Source organism: Psittacula echo (assembly GCF_963264785.1).
Source record: "Psittacula echo genome assembly, chromosome: 1".
Taxonomy (NCBI): Eukaryota; Metazoa; Chordata; class Aves; order Psittaciformes; family Psittacidae; genus Psittacula; species Psittacula echo.
In genome coordinates this window covers 106,622,089-106,643,691 of record NC_137735.1, presented here as the reverse complement: position 1 = coordinate 106,643,691, position 21,603 = coordinate 106,622,089, and the positions used below count along the sequence as shown (strand labels likewise).

Genomic DNA, 21,603 nt, shown 5'->3' with positions numbered 1-21,603 from the left:
GTTTTGAGGGTCTTAAGTTGTTGATTTTAGCAAAGTTGAGTGAAGATCGTCTGCTTTATGAGGAATTAAACTAACAGACAATCATCAGTAGACCTCTTGGAACCAAAGAAACCAACAAAGCTTCCTGCCAATATTAAATAAACTTCCCAAGCAAACCGTTCTATTAAATGAACAACATTTTAGCTGTTAAGTTAAAAATGCCATTTTTCATAGGACTGCAGTCCAAAAATGTCTACAAGTGCCTTTCAGTGTTGAATTATGGATATCAAGGTATTGCCTCAACCAGCTGCTTAATATCTTGTGCACTTTCCATCTCAGGTGTTTGATGCTGGTGACTACTTTGGGATAATGCAAGTAGAAGAGGTGGATGAGGAGGAGGAAGGTGATGAAGAAATGGAAGAAGAATTGAAAAAGAAACCAAATCCTGGAAATGAACCTTGTTTCAAAGTTATCGTAACAAATGAGAATGGGCTTCAAGCCTCCAATCCCAATAGGTGAGTAGTGATTTCAGAACTAGTGTTCAGTCTTTGAATAGTCTTAAATCCTAAAATTATGTAGACAGTTTGCTTTAAAACTTGTTTGATCCTATTCAGAAATCCTAGGTTTTTTTGGGGTTTTTTTTTAGTGTAAGACATACCTGCCTGTTTGAGGAAAGGTGCATGCTATGAGGCACGTCTTGCAAAGGGTACTAGAAGTGCAAGTATCTTAACGTTGTTTCTTTTTTAAATCGTGCAAGAAGATGCTTAGAAATTGATTTTAGTGAACTGAGGGAGAGAACAGGGAAAAGGCAACCTTGAAATGAATTCTGCAGAAATAAAACAAAACTTTGTCTCTGCAAGACTATGTGTCCTTGGAATTAAACCAATATAATTGTGACCTTTACAATGTACATCTGAGATTTACCAATCTCAGGTTAAGAAGGTACTAAGCAGCTTCAAAGTAATGGCCCATTGACTATTAAATTTCCTCCAGCTGGCTAAAATATAATTTAAGAGTGTCATCATGTGCTTGCATGCTATGGTGCATACATAATTGAATATATCAAGTTACTATTGCCTTTCTTCAGAATCAGTTTACCTGTCACGGATATGAGACTAGTATGCAGCTAGGAAAAAAGCTGCATAAGAAACAACTTAATATTGCAACACAGCTTTTCGTGTTCTTACTGATTTCAAACACAGAACAGGCAATTTGTCATACGTTAATAAATGGCAGTGAGGTAAAGTCATCTTTGCTGGAGAGCAAAACACAGTTCTGCTCAGTTGTAAAGAATTTCTTGTGCCAGAATTTTTATACTTTTTTAGACTTTGGATGCTTACCCAAGACCTAAAATCTGAATTTAGCCTTGATGAGTAAAAACAACACAGAATACAGGTATCTGCCTTTACATGCCTGCTTTAACCTAAGTCATTGCCTTTTTAAATCTGAGAACATGCTTAAATTGTAAAGTTTGAAGCAGCACCTATGAGAATCTTGGGTTTCTTTGCATCATTCAGATGTGTTTGTGAATGCAGGAACAGCACACCAACACGCCTGTTCGCTAATATTTCCAAAGGGCTTGACCATAGCATTCTCTGGAGTCTTTAATTTTAAAATTCAATGAGGTTCCTTCTGTATGTGGAATCAGAGATACAGTAATCGTTCAAGGAAGCTCGCTGTACGTGACAGCCGACATGTGTTTTAAGTTCCTGAAATACGTGTGATGGGGTGGATTTGTTTGGGAAGGTTCTTGTGGGGTTCTCTGTCTGTTTGGTTTGGGGTTTTTTAGCAAGTAGAATTCTGATCTTTCTCTGACTTGGTTCAGTGAGAGGATATAACCAAAATGTGGAGAGTTATTCTGTTAGAATAACTGTAGTTTTTGTAAAAATCATGCAGCCTAAAGACAGGTTAAACTTGCCAAGGGAAGCTGTGCAACTTGTGTATGGTTTAGGTTAGATCAGTAATTCTTTCAAAATAATTTTTTTCGAAGAAGACTGGGGGAAGAGGATGAGGGACAGGATGACAGTCACAAAAACAAACCAAAGAGAAACATTCAAAAGTAACTAAAACAATCCTTTTTTAACAGCGCATACAGGACCGGAGCTCTCCACCTAGATGTACAGATGACACAGCGCTCATGGCTAACAAGGTCCTTGAATAATTTTGTGAAACAATGTATTGTTTTCTTTCTTTAGGCAAGAATATCTGGTTGATGCAGTGGAGTTGTGATCAAAAGAGAAGAAACTTGTGTTTCCAGCCTTTAAAGGGAACTAGGCTTAGAAATAGAGTGCCCTGTTCTGTGTTTGCTCCTTGTTTTCATGAGAATACCAACTAATGCACAATAAGCTTTCTACAACAAAAACAGAGTGTAAGTTACTGCTGAGAGGTTCTTCCTAACCTGTAATGTCACTGTGTGTGCTCTGGGAGTGACTTCGGGAGTAAGAGAAGACTTAGTCATCGAACCATCTACAAAGAAGTGTAGCTCTTATCCATGGAACATTTGTATGTGTACCTTTAAAAATGAACTGTTGTAACGTTACCAAAATTCTCTTTCAGCGTTTTCCTCATTGACCACGCCTGGACTTACCGTATTGAACATGCCCGCCAGCAGCTGCTGCATGTCCCTGGCTTACTGCACAGGATGACCAACCTCATGGGCATCGACTTCCACGGAGAGATCCCAGATGAGGGCAGTATCGAGCAAGTGTTGCAGGAAATGTGGAAATACAATCAGACCTACCAGCTTTCTCAAGGGGTAGGTCTTGAAAGCCTCATTACGATGCTAAAATGTTCTGAGCAATCCTGAGTGAAGACATTCCAGTCTATGGCTATTAACAGAGAGAAATTTTCAATTAAAAAAAAAAAAAAAAGTCCTTTATAGTTTCAGAATAAACGTCTACTTGGAAGGAAAGCAAACGCCACATAGGGCTAAAATGCACAATGGCTTGCTACTAGCTTTCTGATGAGGACTTTAAAGGGAGGTTTATAGGGAAAGGAAGAGTATGCCCCAAAAGAAGGGGGGTAAAAGGATGAAATCTGCATGTTATGTGAGTGTTTTCTACTCAAACTTTCTCATTGTGAAGGAAATAACCTCTCGTAAATTAACTGTCTCACATCAAAGTGTGCATCTCAGCTACACTTGTGGTTTTTATAATGCTTTACATACCAGGAATATATCTACACTGTCAAATAACTTCCTGGTTTGTATTTGGCAACTGGTGTTAGCTCACCCTCAGGTGAGAACTGAGTAGCTTCAAGATGGAGCCCAAATGTTTCTGGGCATAGCTTACTCCAAGGGCTGCTACTTTTAGGTAGTATGGATAAGATCACATCACATTTGGTCTCTCTGCCCTGTGTAGTCCTTCAGTACTGTATCAGCATGTCTTGAGCCTTCAAGCACCTTCAAGTGTATACATGCTATTTCAGAAGAAATACAACACTCAGGGTTTAGTTAAAATCCCTTTTGTAGAGTCTGCAGAGTAGCTCGTACGCTATTGTAAGTCCATGAATCCTTTGGGCCAGGCCCTGATTCAGAATGGGCAGGGCTAAACCTGAGCAGCGTGATTGCGACCAGCCTGCACTGTTAGGTCAGGGACTTGAGGTCAGTTTCTGGAGTGGACATCTGCACTAGTTGAGATATCAGCTTAGGTCACAGTAGTATTAGGCCTGAAAAATCCCTGAGAAAGAGATTTGATGTGACTGCTTTTTCTTTAAATACCAGGGAGTTCTGAACAGTATCTCTCATTCTTTCTACCCTGTGTCTTTGTTTCATGAATGGTTTGTGAGCCACATGAAATTGATTGTGTTACCATTTGAAATGTCATTTCCTGGAAGACAATTAATTCAACCTGTAGTTGAACTTGTCTTCTGTTCCTGTTTCTGGCACTGAGCTGCTTGAATATCTGAAGTCTAATCTCTGTGCTCCTTTTCTGCCTCTGTAAAAAGGCCATAGTAGTGCTACCAAGGAATTTAAGGTTTACCCGTTCAGGATTTTATCATGTCAAGCGTGAAAGGAAGAGGTGCTTTGATGCAGCCTCAGCACTCTCACAACCAGCTGTTGTGGCAGAAGGCAGTTCTGTTCTCCTTAACTCTTATGTTGTAAACTTCAAACTCATTTTAGCATATTTATTCTGGTACAAACTGAAGGAAAACTAATCCTACCAAACAGCCTTCTGCTGGTTTAGCTCCCTGAACTGGCTAGTTTGGTACAGGGGAAGCAGGTCTGGTGGCAATAGCAGTAGGCGTTGCTATGAGAAAGAGGATGGGACTGTGCAGCTGATATGGGAAAGCGCTGGTCCCAACAGCAGCTGGATGTTAGGCTGGCTTAGCCTGAGAATTGCAGGGATGAGAGTGTTACTCTGTACCTAAAACTTGCTCACACTCCTGGCTAGAGCAGGAAACAGAAATGTTGTAGGGGTTGCTGCCTGCGCCTTCAGTCTTGAAGTGCTTTTCTAGCAATTGATACAGGCAGGATGTCTCACTCTCTTTAATCGTACAGACTGCAGAGGAGAAGGTTCCCGTCTGGTACATTATGGATGAATTTGGATCACGCATTCAGCATTCAGATCAGCCTAGTTTTGCAACAGCACCTCTGTTTTATATGCCTCAACAAATTGCTTACACTGTTCTCTGGCCTTTGAGAGACCTTGAAACTGGTGGTAAGTGTGCATCTGTTGAGTTTGTTATTTGGGGTTTTTTTTATGCTCACAATAGAAGACAGGCCATATTCTTACAAATTATTCACTTCACAGTAAAACAAATATTTCAAGGCCAAAATGACTGCGTATTTTGTAATGCTATTAAATTTAAAAGTTTAAAAGTCCATAATTTCTGTGAGATAGACACCCTTGAGTTGAAAAATTTTGCTGATGTTTTATTGACAGAGAACTTAAATCTTGCATCACTGTCTTGGTAAAACTACTGATTCAGTTATCCAAGAGTTTAATAACATTTCCTGAAGTCTGTGTTTGTAGCTTTGAGTTGAAAAATCAAGTACTGTAAGTTAGGAAATGCCAGGCCAGCAATTTATTCTTGTAATCTTTGAGGTAAGTGTTCAGTTGTCTGAATACACCAGATGGTTTCAGACTAATTTTTTCATCCTAAATAATACCCTTATCAATGTTGTAAAATTAGAGTTAATTAAAGAACATTTAACTAACAAAAGGTTGTGGTATTGTTAACTGTTCAGCTGTCATTTGTATGATAGGCCATGAGGAAGATTTTCAGTGGAGAACGAAAGGCAGTTCCTAAAGGTTCTCCTTGTTTTGCTGCAGACGAAGTGACTCGTGATTATGCTTATGGGGAAACGGATCGCTTGATCAGGAAGTGTGTTCTGTTACCATGGGTGCCTACTGAAGTGTTGGATGTCAACTGTTTTACACCAGAGCCATCAGATGAGTATTACCAGGTATAATTTTAAGAATTAAATCTCATTTCATCTCTCTTAAGATGAGGCAGTGTCTAAAAGGCATTGCAAGAGTTCTGATTTTTGCCTTTTTTTAGGCTTAAATATTGATTCGGCATATAGCTATTAAATAAAAAAAGTGTGGTGAGTCAAGAAGTGTCTTAGATATAATTTTTAACTGTTTAAAAACTGAAACAACACAAATGAGTTCAAATATGCTACTGCAGTATTGCATAATGTTTTTATAAGCATGCTATGAGTTACCGCATATGAGGTACTCATCTTCCAGTTAGATAGTTGGTATGTTTTCTAATAGGCTTACTGATTGAATTTGTTATTGTAGCACCTCTGGTCAGTCTTGAATTGCAGAAAGACTTGTTTTAGTATTTTAGGAGTGGTTATATTTTTCAGCCTGGCTGCTCATTTAATGTTGCAGTTTAGAACCATGAAATATTGGAGCAGAGACATCTTTAATTTGATGGCACGTTATAAAGTTCTTATCTATTGTGTTTTGAGCTCTCCTTTCTGCTACAGATACGTGATATTTTTAAGGGTGTGAAATTTATGTTGTTTGGAATCTCCTTTTCATGAACCAAGCCTGCTTGAGATTCCTTCTTAAGAAAAATGAAACCTGAAGCCTGTGAGGATGCTGTGCTGGCCACTAACAGCATTCACAGTGCAGCACCTAAAGATGAATCTGTAACCCATTTGTTTCTTATGATAGAAGATATGCAGAAAATACTGGATCCAGCTTGTTATTAACAACATCTAGTCAGAAGTGAGGTTAACCTGCTTCTGCCAGATAAAAGTATACATTCAAAATAGGCTGACTGTAACCTAAGTCAGATTGGTTGGTTGGGATTTTGCATTTTTGGAAGAGAGATAGATGTATTTTGCATTTACAGATGAGAAACAACAATGTACCCAAAGTTAATGTCTTACAGGTGTTCTCTTGGCAAAAGTGCCTGGATCGCAGATAAGGCAATTCTTTGCATGTGTGTTAGTGCTGTTTTGGGATGATCAGATCAAGTTAAAGAACGGTGTGTGCAAATGCATGCAAAGAGGATCCTCTTTTATCACCCTACCTTAAAAATATCTTCTCAAAGAAAGATGTTTTACTGTGTCTCTGCTGCTCAGCTGTTCAGAAGAGATGACGGCAAAATATTAATACTGGAACCAACCAACAGAGCTTTCTTTTACTCTAGCATGTTTAGCTGTAGATTCAAGTCTTAACTGGTGACAGACCAATGAAGAATAGCTTAGGGCACAGCATATCCTTAAACACCAAAAGTGAAATGCCATGGGAGAGATACCATGTTGCTGACATTTCTAATTCCCCTATTTCACAGAAGCAGAGCTGCATGCACAAAAACATACAGACAACTTCAGAGATCTGTTTACAGCATTAATATGTGAACCAGCAGTTCTGCAGGGAAATAAAATTAAGTGAAAATGTTTCCAAATGTTTATGCAAGTCATACAGTTTCAAAATGGTTTGCTGCTATTGCTGTGCAGTTTCTGCAGCTGCCTTACTACTGTGGGTAAATGATCAGTTGTTGTTAAATGGACTGTTGATTTTTACTGTAGCTAAGGATGTTATATTTCTTATTCTAATTTTGCTCTAAATAAACCTGAAAGCTTTACTGTTCTATTTAGAAGGATTTCAGAGTTGTTACAGCAACATTGTCTTAACTTTTACCTGGTTTTGTTACCTAATTCTGGTCTCCAGCACAGACCACAAAGCTTGTAACTTAAATGGTACTATGGGTAAGGATTGGGCAACGATTACAGAAACCAGTGTCAGGGAAGGCAGCTTTTAATAAAGTGTCTGGGGTGGAAGAAGTATCTCTTGGGGTACTACAGTAGTTGCTGTTCTGCAGTAGCTCCCCGTGTTCAAGTTGTGGAAAAGATGGCAGTGAATCCCCTGGTACTGTTCTGAGAATTGTAGTCATCTTTTAAATGTAAGGCTTACATTTCTTCTTGTTCTTAGGTAACTGCAGGAATTATTTTGTATTTGTACTGTCTAACCTATCTTACAAAGTTATGTCTCAGACATTCGATTGTGACTGTGATTTTGTTTATGCTTCCCAGTTCTGTATGATTGTATTCCCTGTAACAGCCATAAAGGTAAAGAGGTATGTCTGTGGCTGGACAGACATTTCACCACTGCAACTTGCAAGGGCCACCTGCAGCAGCTGGAATTCTGGGAGCTGTTGCAAAACACCAGCCACTTTGGTTTCTCAAGACTGCAAAAAGCCTTTTGCTTATTTTTACAGGAGCAGAATTAGGCTTCTGCCTCCTATAACCTTTTTAGTTATCTGTAATAAAAAAATAATGGCTAAATGGCCAGTTTTCTGTTTTGTTGAAAATACACCAACTTTGTCTCTTACTGTATGTGATCATCTATGATTTGATATTTTGTTAATATTTAGGAGAAATAGGAATTTCTCAGCATGCTTTTGACAGTGTTGATAAGCCCTGGTCTTGAAGCTGTATTTCTTGTTCCTTTTTTACTAGTAGCCTCTTACCTCTGATTTCCTTCTGCCTCTGCTTTTGTACTGATTGTTTTTCCTGAGCAGCATATTACACAGCATGTTTCTCAAAATGCAGCTTTGGTGGGATTCACTTGCACTGAAAACAGCAGACTCATGGGACATGCAGGTGGACCTTTGTTTTTACTATGACTACAAATGCACCTGTATATGTGTAGTAAATACTTACATGGAGATAAGGAATTGCAGAAAATGACCTGTAAAGGTTTGCAATTTGAGAAAATTTCAACAGGCTCAACTCCAACAGGCTCTTGCTAATAAAACGCTTGGAAAACCTTTGAGTCATACTGAATATTTTACCTGTATCTTCCCCTTAAAGATTGTGTTTTTTCAATCACTTCTTTTATAAACCTGATTATGCACATTTTAAAATTCAGTTTGGTCAAAGCAGCTGTTCATATCCGCTGAATATTGCAGAGTTTGACCTGAGGCTGTTCATTTATTCTGTGTTTCTTTTCTTGTTGTTTTTTTAGGCTATTTTAGCAGAAAACAAGGAGAAACTGCCTGTAGCGATAAACCCACCGGTTTATGACAAAGACAAAGTTTTCAAGTATGTATCTGCAAACAAAATGCTTTTTTATCAGAGTTAAATATAATGATTGCAGTGTGCTAAGGCTGAACGGCCTTTTTGAGCATTGAACACCAGAGGCAACTCAAAGGTGTGTTTGTATGTAGCCACTTGCTTCAGATTCTGACTTACTGGTTCTTGTTGGATTCTTCAGAGTAGGTGGATTGTCACAGATGTAGTAAAAATGAATTTTAGTTTTTAAATAAGTGCCACCTTGTGGGTGAAAGAGAAGTTGCATAATGTTGTAATGCTGTATTCACTAACGAGTGTAACTGAAGTGTATGAGAGAGACTAAAAACCTCTCTTTTGCATTACAGCATGTATATCCAGCAGGGTACATGTGCTTCTCTGTGCTGTGTGAATATAACGGACTAATCACTTTCTTCAGATGATATTGCCAAATGGGAATCTTGTCAAAACCTGGGATGTTTTAAGTTGGATGTGCCTAACTACAAAAATGGAATATATACTGTGAAACTATTTCAGAAGAAATCTAGAGGAGCATTGCAAAGATAAGAGATTTTAGTGACCAAAAGCAGTGGCACTGCATGGCTGGACTGCCTTATTACTAGTTTGTTCCAGAAAAACATACTGTGACATAGAATGTGCTGTGAGTTGCCCTCCAGGGTGTTTGTGGTCTGACACTGGGATCCAAATTCTTGCTTGCAATGATTTACTTAAGGGGTGGCATTAGGCTAAACTGTATTTGGAAGGTATTCCCACACCCCAGCCTCTTTTGTTGAGGGAACTCGTTATTCACTAGATTGAATTGACTTGAGGAGGACTACTGAAAATCAAAGTCACTGAGTTAGGAGGCATTTGTTGACTTGTTCACTGATAGTCTAGGTTTCATTATGTAGTTGAAATCTGTTTACAGACTGAGGATAAGCAAAAGCTATTTTTTCATCCGGTGTACATGCCTGTATTTCAGATAAAGGAGTCAAAGGTAGATGCATTCCGATAGAGATGGAAAGAAACAGTGAGGATGTTGGGAAATGTAGACTTATTTTTCACTGCTACATTTTTATTTTGCATTGCATATTTCAGGTGAATGGCATTCACTTCAGGGATGGAAGGAAACACATACCAAATCTTTGCTGCTCTGAATGTTATCAACACCCCTGTCCCTATACTCCTATGGGTTTTCCTCTCTTCTTTGTCCGGTTCCTGTGTGGAGAGTAGAAAGGGAGAGACCTTGACCTCTGCAGGAGGCCAGAAGGTCCTTCTTACTGTGTTCCGAATTTCATCTACCGAAGTTCCTCTGGGAGCAGGGTAGCATCTCAGAGTCCAGGTGACCTACTGGGAGCTACAGTCTTCCAGAGGCAGAGAGGCCTCTTCCAAAGCTTTAAAGTTTTTAAGGCTGCCACCATGGTTGGGCAGATAGGAATGTGTGAAGCTGGGTAGATGTGGGTAGCCTGTTAATGTGCATGCTCTACCTTGTGCATTACCACTGTTTTAGGGATTTCTAAGAAATTAAATGTATGAGGTTGCAAAGTTCAGAACCAGGGACAAATTCTTAGTCACCTTGTTTCAAAGTAGAGCTAAAACAGAGAACGGGAAGATGAAATTAATGTTTAAGCTGAATCCTGAAAAGCAGGGGAGCAAGTGCATGTAGTTTGATATAGCAAAATTACAGGTTCAGGTAGGTCTTGTAGCATTAATAGGAATTCCTGCCTTAGGGAGATTGTTCTGTCCAGCTGTGCTCATTGCTGGCTTGAGAAAAAGGTAGATAAAAGAACTAAATGTTTCAAAGACAAAATTCATATGAAAAGTCCTTTCAGTTTGTGCTGGGCTTGATTGTCTCTTGATCTTCTCTTTCATGTTTCTCTTTGGCTACATCAGTCATTTTTTTTAAAGATGCCCAAAATTGCTGTTTTGAGATGACAGCTCTGCTTTGATTGGTCTTGTCAGCTCTGTGCTTTGGGAGTTGATTCTCATAACTGCTTTTTAGCTTTAAATACTTTGAGTAAATTAAGTAAAATCTAAAATGTTTTATCTTACTTGCACAATTCTACTGAATAATACCTTCTTTAATCCCAGACTTTATAGTATTTCTATCCAAGATTTCGGTATGACTGGGGCGGGGAATCATTCAGAAAGTATGATTAGCTGGCTTCATTCATTCATTCATTCATTCAAGTGTGTCATCAGTACTAGAATGAAAGGTCCAAAAAACGACAGTATTGCAGTGTAGAGGTTCTGTCATCTCTCAAACTCTGAATGGGACTTGGTGCATTTCTTACCTGCCTGTATTTTTATGTACAGATGTGTAGATGTTGGAATGTGTGTTACCAGTTTAAGTAAAACCAAGAGAAATGCCATGGAAGATCCTACATGCTCCTTAGATAACAAAGGAGTTGTCCAGTAGTTGTCAGGTCTGGCCTTGTAGTCCATGTTCTTCAGGGCAGAGGTCTTGACTTTTTCAAATGTATGTGTTAATACTGGGTATACTGAAGTACCTACGGGAATCTGACCACCAAAATCAGTGCTTATGTAGTGTTCCTATGAAATCTTCATTCTCAAACCTAAATCATCTGCCTCAAGAGCCTTTGTAATCCCAAGACTTTTATGATGAGAAGATTGGTTATAGAATGGATGAAGTAACTAAAAAACTTGGAACGAGTGGAATGGCCTTATTTTCCCTCTTATCTTTACTTCCATCAGTTTATTTCAGTGGCCTTCCTGCACTTAGATTGAGCTCCTCTGCTGCTTTTGTGCTGCATTTTTGCATTCTATAAGGAAGTCTTAAGATACATAATCCAGAGTGCTCTGGCACATGAGGTCACTTAATTCAGAAGCAAGACTTCAGGATTAAGAAAGCAGGTGCTTTATTGTTAATACAATTAGCACCTCTAAAATAGCATGTATAGCTGTAAGCTACTGGGGCTGGGGAAGTCTTTCTGGTAGTTGTTGATAGCTATGTTACAGAAGATACCAGTATCTTCTGTGTATCTGTAAAGGCAGCTCAATATTTAGTGGGAGACTTTTTACAGGGGAGTACTAGTTTTAATATGTAACTGGGAGAAAAAGAGTACCAGAATCTTTCTTTAAGCCTGCGTTTGGAGTGTCTGAATGCAGGTCACTACCTGTGTGGCATAGGGCTTATGCAGAGCATTTAAGTGAATTAGCACTAGAGAGACATGGATTTTTGGATGTGCAAGAGATGACCTACCTCTCACTGAATCCCTGATTTGTGTAAAGAATGCTCAGCTCTCCAGCTGAGAAAGCAGAATCACAGAATCATCAAATGATATCTAGGGAATGATGTGGAATAAGATTTATTGGAGTTATCAAATGCTGTCAGGCTCTCCAGGTGTCCTTCCATGCTGTGTAAGGCCAAATGCCTTGTCCTCAGGCCTTTGTTAGAGCAGTATTTTTCATACTGTTGCCTCCTTTTTTACTGAAGTAAGGGAATTTGCCACATGGGTTATGTTTTCATCTGGCCTTAAGCACAGATTAATCCTTTGTAACACCCCTAGGTTATAGTTCAGCTTCATTGTTAACCTAGTTGGAAGAATTGTGAGAACCAATTGATCAGTTAATGAACCAAAGTTTCGAAGATATTTGCAGTAGCTGCAACTGGAGGGGAAGAAAGCTGTACTGTTTTGACTCCCAAAGATTCCCTACCGAGTTACATCCACTAATTTCAGTATAAACCGTTTTTTGAACTTTAAGTGCATTCAAGATCTCTGATAGTTCATATGCAGATGTGGTGTGGATTTTTTAATGGGGCTGGGAGGGAATATGTATCAAACCTCAAAGTAGTGTTTACTTCCTGCACATATGTAGTGTACATACTCACATATGTTTTGATTGTTTAGAAATGGCTGTGTGTGAAGTTCTAAACAAATTAAAGTAGTCTTCTGAAGCTACTGAGTTAAACTGACAAGATTTCTATTAACTACCTTCTTCTGCATGACAGCAGGTTGATTTTTAGAGCTCTTCCAGCAACAAAGGCATTTAGGAGGCATTCTCTCTCATTTGGGGACTTTTTGTATAGAATTCATGGTAGTGCTTCTCTGTCAGGGAATCACTGTCTTCTGAATTGCTATTTTTGTGAAGTTTTAGAGCTAACCTGTGTTTGAGATTTCTAGGTTTAAATACATTTTTTTTTTTTTTTTTTAGTCTGTCCCACTTCAATTTAAAGTTTTGTATTGGTAAAGCATAATTCCTGTAGAAAGCCAAGCTTAAAACTTTTTTATGTTCAAGCACAAGTTGATCAGTTTCAGAAACCAAACTGATGTTTTTCTTCATACGCCTTTTTCTTCTTCTAGGGTTTTCACAGACATTCAGCAAGTCCTCCACAACCTGACACATCCCCGGTTTGTGTTCACAGAGAATGAGGGAGAAGCAGACATCCTCTACAACTTCTCACACTTCAAAGATTATAGGTTGCAATTGTTCCTTTGATCACACAAATTCTTTTCTTGCTATAAAAACTGTGTTCCCAAAGGCCTCCCTGACCTTCCCCCTTCACCCAACAACTTCTCTGTTTTGTAGGAAGCTAAGCGAGGAAAGGCCTGAGGTAATGTTGAATCAGTTCCCTTGCGAGAACCTCCTGACTGTCAAAGACTGCCTGGCATCCATTTCTAGACGAGCTGGAAGACCAGATGGACCGAGATGGTTGCCTCGTACTTTTAACCTACAAACAGAATTGCCTCAGTTCATCAGCTACTTCCAGCAACGTGACAGAAGGTGGCTCCGCTTCCTTGTTTTGTGTTTTCTTGATCCCACTTTTCCCAAAACACCAGTAACCTGCATTTGGTGCTTGACAGCAGTTACACCACCATGAGTTTGCTCTGGCTGCATTTATGTTCACGTGAATTTTACCTGGAATATGTGAGCTTTTTAGGTACTTTCTTTAATGTAAAAATTGTTAAGCAATGCATTTTGAAACAGAGAAACTTCGCCATGATTTGAATACAGAAGGCTATTGCTTGTTGTCTGGTCAAGATCTTACCTCTTGTATTTAACAGATAGACAAAGGATCAGAGCATGTTTGCAACATATGTTGATGATTTTATTTTTTTCCCAGGGGACCAGCAGCAGTTGTTCTTGCATTCAAGACAGAGTGAAAATATTTAAAGTACTTGGGTTCTGTAAGGTTGTGAAAGGAAAATTGAGTTTTAGTTGAATTAGCCTAAAGCATTTGTGGAGTTTTAGGGTTTAAATGCACATTCTTTCTGCTGCTGCAACTATCTTTGAGTGGATGGAAACTGAGATTTTTCTTTTGGTAAAAGAGAAAGACAGCGATAGGTACTGCTAATGGAATAACCTCTTATGCCTAGCGTGGAGTATTCTGGTTGAAAGGTTGCTGCTTTGGTGATACTTTCTTATGGTGCCACCTGCCAGGAGTCTCATTTGGCCATTCGTTGCTTTATGTGTTCTGTTACTGACTGGCATTACCAGCAGAGAGCATTCTTTCCACGTATCCTTTGTGTGTGTGGTGATCTGATTCCTTTTTAATATCAAGAATTGACAATGGATGCAGTGGTATGTAGAGAATGGGAAGAAGGGGATAGGAATTTTCAAATAAACAAAATGGACCCTCTTAAGTTACCATTACGAACTTCAGCTCACTTTATAAGTTTATCATGCAGCTCGGGAAGTTTCTCCGGATGCTTTAGTAGATGAGGAAAGGAAGGCATTAAGTTTCACCCTGCCCTTACTCAGACACATTGAAAGACCAGCATGTTCTGTTTTTCCTCAAAGACATTTCAAAGAATTTTGCCTCTTAAGATGACTAGGTACTAGAAAGTGAGAAGATGGTGGTATGCTTTCATTTTCTTGCAATACGAACTGTTGGGATATTGTGTGGTTTCTTCCCAAAGAGATGAGTTATGGTGTTACTTAGTATGAATGATTTGAAGGTGTTATTGGGGAATCAACTTGGAAAATTGCATGGTACCCTGCCAGAATGTTCTCAGACTCCTGGCAGAATGATTTCCACACCGTGACCTGAGCCTGTTCGTGATGATGCTGTCTTGTTGCTGGGTTGTTTTCCCCTTTTGAAGGACTCAAATGCAGAAGGAAACAAACAGTGAGAACATGCTGAGACCTAACTGAAAAGATCAGTGCAAACTACCACTGCCTTTTCTCCTCTTTATGCCTAAGGACTACTGCTCCCAGCTGTCAGTCAAAAAGTCCTTAGTTCTTGCACTGTAACCCACGCTATTTTTTCAGGACAGCACACAGATCAGTGCAAGTGGATGTTCAGACAGATGAATGAGGTGGATGCTTACAGGTGTTGGCTTTTCTTTCTCTCTCAGAGGAGAAGATAATCACTGGATATGCAAACCATGGAACTTGGCCAGAAGCCTGGATACCCACATCACCAACAGCCTTAACAATATCATCAGGCATAGAGAAAGCAGCCCAAAGGTTAGAGAGCATGGTTTTGAATGTGATTTAAATGGAAGAGCTGAAAAACATGCTTCGTAAAGGAGATCTGAAAATGCAAAGAAGGAAATTTGTTTTCTTCAAAATTCATATGCTGGCCATAAGCAGAGTTTCAATCAGTTCTGAACTGATTGATTCAAACTGGTCAGCTCCATTGGTTGCAGTGATGAACTCAAGGAGCCTGGTGTTTTCTTATTTAGAAAAATAAAACTTGCCCTGACAGTAATGAATCCTCCAGTGTGATGCAGCTTCAGCACTAATCCTGAGGCTGGCAGGTGGACACATATTAGCTATAGTTAATGTTGGTCGTAAATTGTGGAACTTTATTGCTTCTGTCCCCTGGTTGATTGTTACTGCTGATCCACAGCTCTGCACAGTGGCACAAAGCACTGTCTTTGCCAGCAGTAGATGAATCATGGAGGTTTTTACAAGGAGTTTGCAATATGTGATCATACCTCATATACCTCATAGTGTCACTTCAGCTTTATTTCTGTTGGTATGTGGACTGCATGTATTTTCTGGAATGCACAAAGAATTGCTTCACCTTTCTAGTTCAAAACAAGGTTACTAAAATTATAAATAAAATTAATGTTGGTTTTTTGGTTTTGGTTTTTCTTTTTTTAAATGAGTATGTCTGGCCTCATCTTCCCCACCCCAGTGTCAATGAGTTTGATAAAAGGTGCCTATTTGGATAACAACATTGTGTATTCATGCACATGCCTAAAGAGAAACTGAAATGCATACAAGGATACCTTTAATCAAGATCTAGTGACTCTTGGCTTTCATTTCAGTTGAATTATATTTACTGTGAATGTTTTTCCTTTGTTGTAGGTAGTGTGCAAATATATTGAGAACCCAGTCTTGTTTCACCGTGAAGATGTGGGGATGGTTAAATTTGACATCCGTTACGTTGTGTTGCTGCGGTCCATCAAACCACTCAAGCTGTACATCTATGATGTGTTCTGGCTGCGCTTTTCAAATCGGTAATTGCCTTCCCCCCATTAGGGTGGAGAGGCTTAGAATTAAATCTAATAGCTCAGAAACTAAGGAATTGTTTTATTCCCTAGGGCATTTTCACTTGATGACTTGGATGACTACGAGAAGCATTTCACAGTCATGAATTATGCTCCCGGTGTAACATTAAAACAGGTGAGCAAACAGTCCAGAACACTCCTCACTTTTCTGTCAGAAAATCTTCCAGTGCCTCTTTTGTGACTATGGCCAAATAACCTTTGTCACATTCACTTAAACAAGCAGTCAAGGTGGTGGAAGTACCCAAAGCAAATACTTCCCTAGACTCTTCCCTACTTTGCCCCAGTCATCTGTGATTATATGCTGTAATACAAACCAGCATCCCGAATGTAACGCACATTGATCGACCAGTAAAAGAATCATCGAAATGGCTGGTAATAGTTGTCAAGTGATCTTTTATGAGAAGAAATACTGTAGCAAGGAAGGTATTCAGGAACTGTCTAATTCTGTTTCTGTACCTGGGTTTGTGTGAGTAGAAGAATATATTCAATGTTCCACTCTCTTGTCATCTGATTGCTCAGTCATTCCCAACCAAAACAATCTTTGATGTTGCTAAACTGTTTTAGGTACACTGTGAAGAATTTATTCCTCTGTTTGAAAAACAATATCCTGAATATCCTTGGGCAACAGTACAAGTAAGTCAGCAATTCATCTTTCTTGTGTAAATGTTTATGAATCCTTTTTCACTCGTCAGATTAGCTTTTCAGAAAGTGTTGGGTTGCATGGTTGGTCGTTTTTTTCCTCATGAAACACACTTCATGTTTATCAGTTCCACAAAGGCCATCAAATATTAACCTTTACTTCAGAAGCATTTTTTAACCTAGTGCAATTCCCCCTCAGAAATTTTGTTGTTAGCATTTGAGGGGTTTATTTCATTGTTAACACTATAAAAATTCTTTATATTTGAGTTGGTAATGAAGCCAGTCCTTACTACCCCCAGGAGCCTGGGATAAGAATCTTTATTCGTGCAAGTTCCATCTTTTTTTGCAGAAGGTTGCCTGTAGTCTAAGCCTATGGTTGTGAAGGTTTATTATATCATGCAAAAAGGCAGGGAGGTCCAGAATATAAAGTGTGTGAATCACTACAGGTGTTCCTCACATGACTGCGGGGAAGTTGTTTTCAAAGTTTTCACTACTCTTAGGCAGAATATTAGCTATGATTCTGAAAGGTTGAACCCCTGAGGTATTCAGCCTTTGGCTTCACAAGACAAGGAGCTATCAGAACAAGCAGGAAACAGGAGTAAACAGGAAATTACAGTACACGGTAATCTCAGTGGAATGGCATCACAGGTTTTGGTTTCTGTATTTTAAGCAGAGCTGTTGGTCTGAAGATCTGCCTGTACACTTCCAGGTTTGTTTGCTGTGCAGTGCATTGGAGCTCACTCACGACATAGTATTTCTGAGCTAGTAAGTTGGAACCGCTGTCTGTTAAATTAAATCTTGTCTTTAAGACTGCAAGGCAGAATTTCCAGCGGCTGCCCAGCTGCTCTGTGTTAGCAAGCTGGCCAGAGCCCTGTCTCTGGTCGCTGCATTCATACTTCTCACAATAAAACAGCTGGTTCCCTAATACAAGGGCATCTTTTATCTGCAGAGAAGCAGCTCTAAATACTATAGTTCCATAAAACATGCAAGAAGGTGGATGAGGACCTTCTCTTTGGTTAGTTTTTTCTTGTAGTTCATGCTTGAAAGAAAAAGCTGAATGTAAAAAAATGGTTCAGAAACGTGCAGAAAACTGAACTGTTGTATTCTTCCATATTTATCACAGTATCACAGTATCACAGTATGTTAGAGATTGGAAGGGACCTCAAAAGATCATCTAGTCCAATCCCCCTGCCGGAGCAGGAACACCTAGATAAGGTTACATAGGAATGTGTCCAGGCGGGTTTTGAATGTCTCCAGAGAAGGAGACTCCACAACCTCCCTGGGCAGCCTGTTCCAGTGTTCTGTCACCCTCACTGAGAAGAAGTTTCTTCTCAAGTTTAAGTGGAACCTCTTGTGTTCCAGTTTATACCCATTACCCCTTGTCCTATCATTGTTTGTCATTGAGAAGAGCCTGGCTCCATCCTCGTGACACTCCCCCTTTATATATTTATATACACTAATAAGGTCACCCCTCAGTCTCCTGTTCTCCAAACTATAGAGACCCAGCTCCCTCAGCCTTTCCTCATCAGGGAGATGCTCCACTCCCTTAATCATCTTAGTTGCCCTGCGCTGGACTCTCTCCAGCAGGTCCCTGTCCTTCTTGAACTGAGGGGCCCAGAACTGGACACAATATTCCAGATGCGGTCTCACCAGGGCAGAGTAGAGGGGAAGGAGGACCTCTCTCGACCTACTGACCACCCCCCTTCTAATACACCCCGGGATGCCATTGGCCTTCTTGGCCACAAGGGCACAGTGTTGGCTCATGGTCATCCTGCCATCCACTAGGACCCCCAGGTCCCTCTCCCCTACACTACTCTCTAACAGGTCGTTCCCCAACCTATATTGGAACCTGGGGTTGTTCCTGCCCAGATGCAGGACTCTACACTTTCCCTTGTTCTATTTCATCAAGTTATTCCCTGCCCAACTCTCCAGCCTGTCCAGGTCTCACTGGATGGCAGCACAGCCTTCTGGCGTGTCAGCCACTCCTCCCAGCTTAGTGTCATCAGCAAACTTGCTGACAGTACACTGAATTCCCTCATCTAAATCATTGATGAATATATTAAATAATACTGGTCCCAATACTGACCCCTGAGGCACTCCACTAGATATAGGCCTCCAACTGGACTCCGCCCCATAGACTACAACTCTCTGGCTTCTGTCCTTCAGCCAGTTCGCAGTCCACCTCACTACCTGATCATCCAGACCACACTTCCTCAGTTTAGCTATGAGGATGCTGTGGGAGACTGTGTCAAATGCTTTGCTGAAGTCAAGGTAGACCATGTCCACCGCTCTGCCATCATCCATCCACAATGTTATTTCCTCATAAAAGGCTATGAGGTTGGTCAAGCATGACTTCCCCTTGGTAAAGCCATGTTGACTGCCCCTCATAACCCTCTTATCCTTGACATGCCTTAAGATGGCACCAAGGATAAGGTGTTCCATCACTTTCCCAGGGATGGAGGTGAGGCTGACCGGTCTATAGTTACCCGGGTCCTCCTTCTTGCCCTTTTTGAAGACTGGAGTGACGTTTTCTTTCCTCCAGTCCTCAGGCACTTCTCCCGTTTCCCAAGACTTGGTAAAGATGATGGAGAGTGGTCTAGCAATGACTTCCGCCAGTTCCCTCAGTACCCGCGGGTGCATCCCATCTGGACCCATGGATTTACGGATGTCCAGATTGCTCAACTGGTCCCTAACCCATTCCTCGTCGACTAAGGCAAACTGCTCCAGTGACCTGACTTCATCTGAGGTCTCAGGAGTACAGGGCTCTTCAGGACTGCCTCCGGCAGAGTAGACAGAGACAAAGAAGGCATTCAATAACTCTGCCATCTCTGTATCTTCTGTCACCAGGGCACCCACCCCATTCACCAGTGGGCCTACCTTGCCTCTGGTGTTAGTTTTATCAGCCATGTATTTGAAAAAGCTCTTTCTGTTGTCCTTGACCCCTCTGGCCAGATTTAATTCTAAGGAGGCCTTAGCCATCCTAGCTGCCTTCCTACATCCTCTAGCAGCAGCCTTATATTCCTCCCGAGTGGCCAGCCCCTCCTTCCATGACCTGTAAACTCTGCTCTTCCACTTGAGCATACCCAGCAGTTCCTTATTTAGCCACGCAGGTCTCCTGGCCCTCATCCTTGACTTCCTACGTGTCGGGATGCTCTGCTCTTGAGCTTGGAATAAGCAATTCTTGAATGTCAACCAACTATCTTGGGCCCCTTTACCTTCAAGCAGCCTTGCCCACGCGATTTCCCCTAGCAATTGCTTGAAAAGGCCAAAGTTTGCCCTGCTAAAGTCCAGGGTTGCAATTCTACTTGCTATTCTACTGGTCCTACCACACAAGATCCTGAATTCCACCATCTTGTGGTCGCTGCAACCAGGGCAGCCCTCAACCTTTACTGCTTCGACCAGACCCTCCTTGTTAGTGAGGATGAGATCCAGCAGCGCTCCTCTCCTGGTTGGCTCATCCACCATTTGGATGAGGAAGTTATCATCCATACACTGGAGGAACCTCCTGGACTGTGGCTGGGTTGCTGAGTAGTCCTTCCAGCAAACATCAGGGAAGTTAAAATCCCCCACGACAACCACGGCCTGTGACTGTGAGGCCACTCTCAGCTGCCTGTAGAAGGCCTCGTCAACTTCCTCACCCTGATCTGGTGGCCTGTAACAGACACCCACAACAGTATCGCCCCTGCCAGCCTGCCCCTTAATTCTCACCCACAGACTCTCAACTCGCTCGTCCCCTGTCCCTGGACAGAACTCAGTACATTGCAGCTGCTCTCGCACATAAAGAGCAACCCCACCACCCCGCCTGGCTGGCCTGTCTTTCCTGAAAAGGACATAGCCCTCCATGAGTATATTCCAGTCATGTGAGCTGTCCCACCACGTCTCTGTAATTGCCACCAGATCAGAATCTCCTGACTTAACACAGGTCTCCAACTCCTCCTGCTTATTTCCCATGCTGCACGCATTGGTGTACAGGCATTTCAGGGAGCGAGCTGAGCTCACCAATTCCACCCTAGGATTATAGGAGGCCTCCCAGTCTTCATCAATTCTAGAGTGCTGCCCCACTGGGGCAAGCCCAGTTACAACCCCATCCCCCTTCGAATCTAGTTTAAAGCTCTCCAAATGAGCCCTGTTAATTCATACCCCAGCATCCTTTTGCCTCTGTGAGTTAAACCTTTCCCACGTGCCATCATCCGGACTGGAGCCTTATAAAACCAGCTGTTATCAAAGAACCCAAAGCCCTGCCTAAAGCACCAGTCTTGAAGCCAATCGTTTACAGACTGAATTTTCCCATTCAGTCCCACATCATCACCGGAAGATGGAAGAAGTGAGGAGAAGATCACTTGAGCCCCAGCCTCTTTCACCATCCGCCCCAAGGCCCTGTAGTCTTTCTTCATTCCCCTCAGACTGCGGGAAGCAGCTTCCCCCCCACCTGTCTGGAAGACCAGCAGCGGGTAGTAGTCTGTCGGGTGCACCAGGTTGGGGAGCACCCTGGTGATATCCCTGATCCGGGCTCCAGGCAGACTACACACTTCCCTATGATGAGGGTCAACTCTGCATATCGGGCCCTCTGTTCCTCTCAGAAGGGAATCGCCTACAACAATGACTTTTCTTTCTTTCTTGTCAGAGGCAGTCTTGAGGTGCAAAGTCGACCGCCTTTTCCTATGTGACCTTGTAGGCCGACCTTGCACCACATCCTCACCTACCTCTCCATCAAGATCCAGGGCCTCAAACCTATTACGGAGGGGCACCTGGGGAAGCAGGGCAGGAAGGGAGGAAGGTTGCCCATGACTCCGAACTGGAACTCGCTTCCAGCCCTCATCGTCATTTTGGTCCCCTGCCTCTGCGCGACAGCTACAGGGCAGGGGCTGTCTCGGGCCATCCCCCTCTGTCTGAGAGGGCAGGGGGTCCATCCCCTTTTGGGGGGTATCTCCCTGGAACCGTTCCTGATGGCACGCCAGGGAGTTACTCCACCAGTCGATCTCCCTTTCACACTCCCTGATGGTCCTCAGCATCTCGACCTCCTCCTTA

At 41.5% G+C, this 21,603-nt stretch overlaps 1 protein-coding gene across 2 annotated transcripts in view; it reads left to right on the top strand.

The window, feature by feature from the left end:
* Positions 1-21,603, top strand: part of TTLL12 (tubulin tyrosine ligase like 12) — a 30,915-nt gene that overhangs the window by 5,795 nt on the left and 3,517 nt on the right. Inside the window, exons 2-12 of one of the 2 annotated variants that reach the window (XM_080613115.1) lie at positions 319-494; positions 2,536-2,734; positions 4,478-4,637; positions 5,253-5,386; positions 8,409-8,485; positions 12,778-12,894; positions 13,004-13,198; positions 14,773-14,884; positions 15,734-15,885; positions 15,970-16,051; positions 16,501-16,569. In XM_080613115.1, the coding sequence (XP_080469241.1) occupies positions 319-494; positions 2,536-2,734; positions 4,478-4,637; positions 5,253-5,386; positions 8,409-8,485; positions 12,778-12,894; positions 13,004-13,198; positions 14,773-14,884; positions 15,734-15,885; positions 15,970-16,051; positions 16,501-16,569 (1,473 nt within the window). The remainder of the gene's footprint in view (positions 1-318; positions 495-2,535; positions 2,735-4,477; positions 4,638-5,252; positions 5,387-8,408; positions 8,486-12,777; positions 12,895-13,003; positions 13,199-14,772; positions 14,885-15,733; positions 15,886-15,969; positions 16,052-16,500; positions 16,570-21,603) is intronic. The other variant, XM_080613116.1, reaches the window with a different exon arrangement.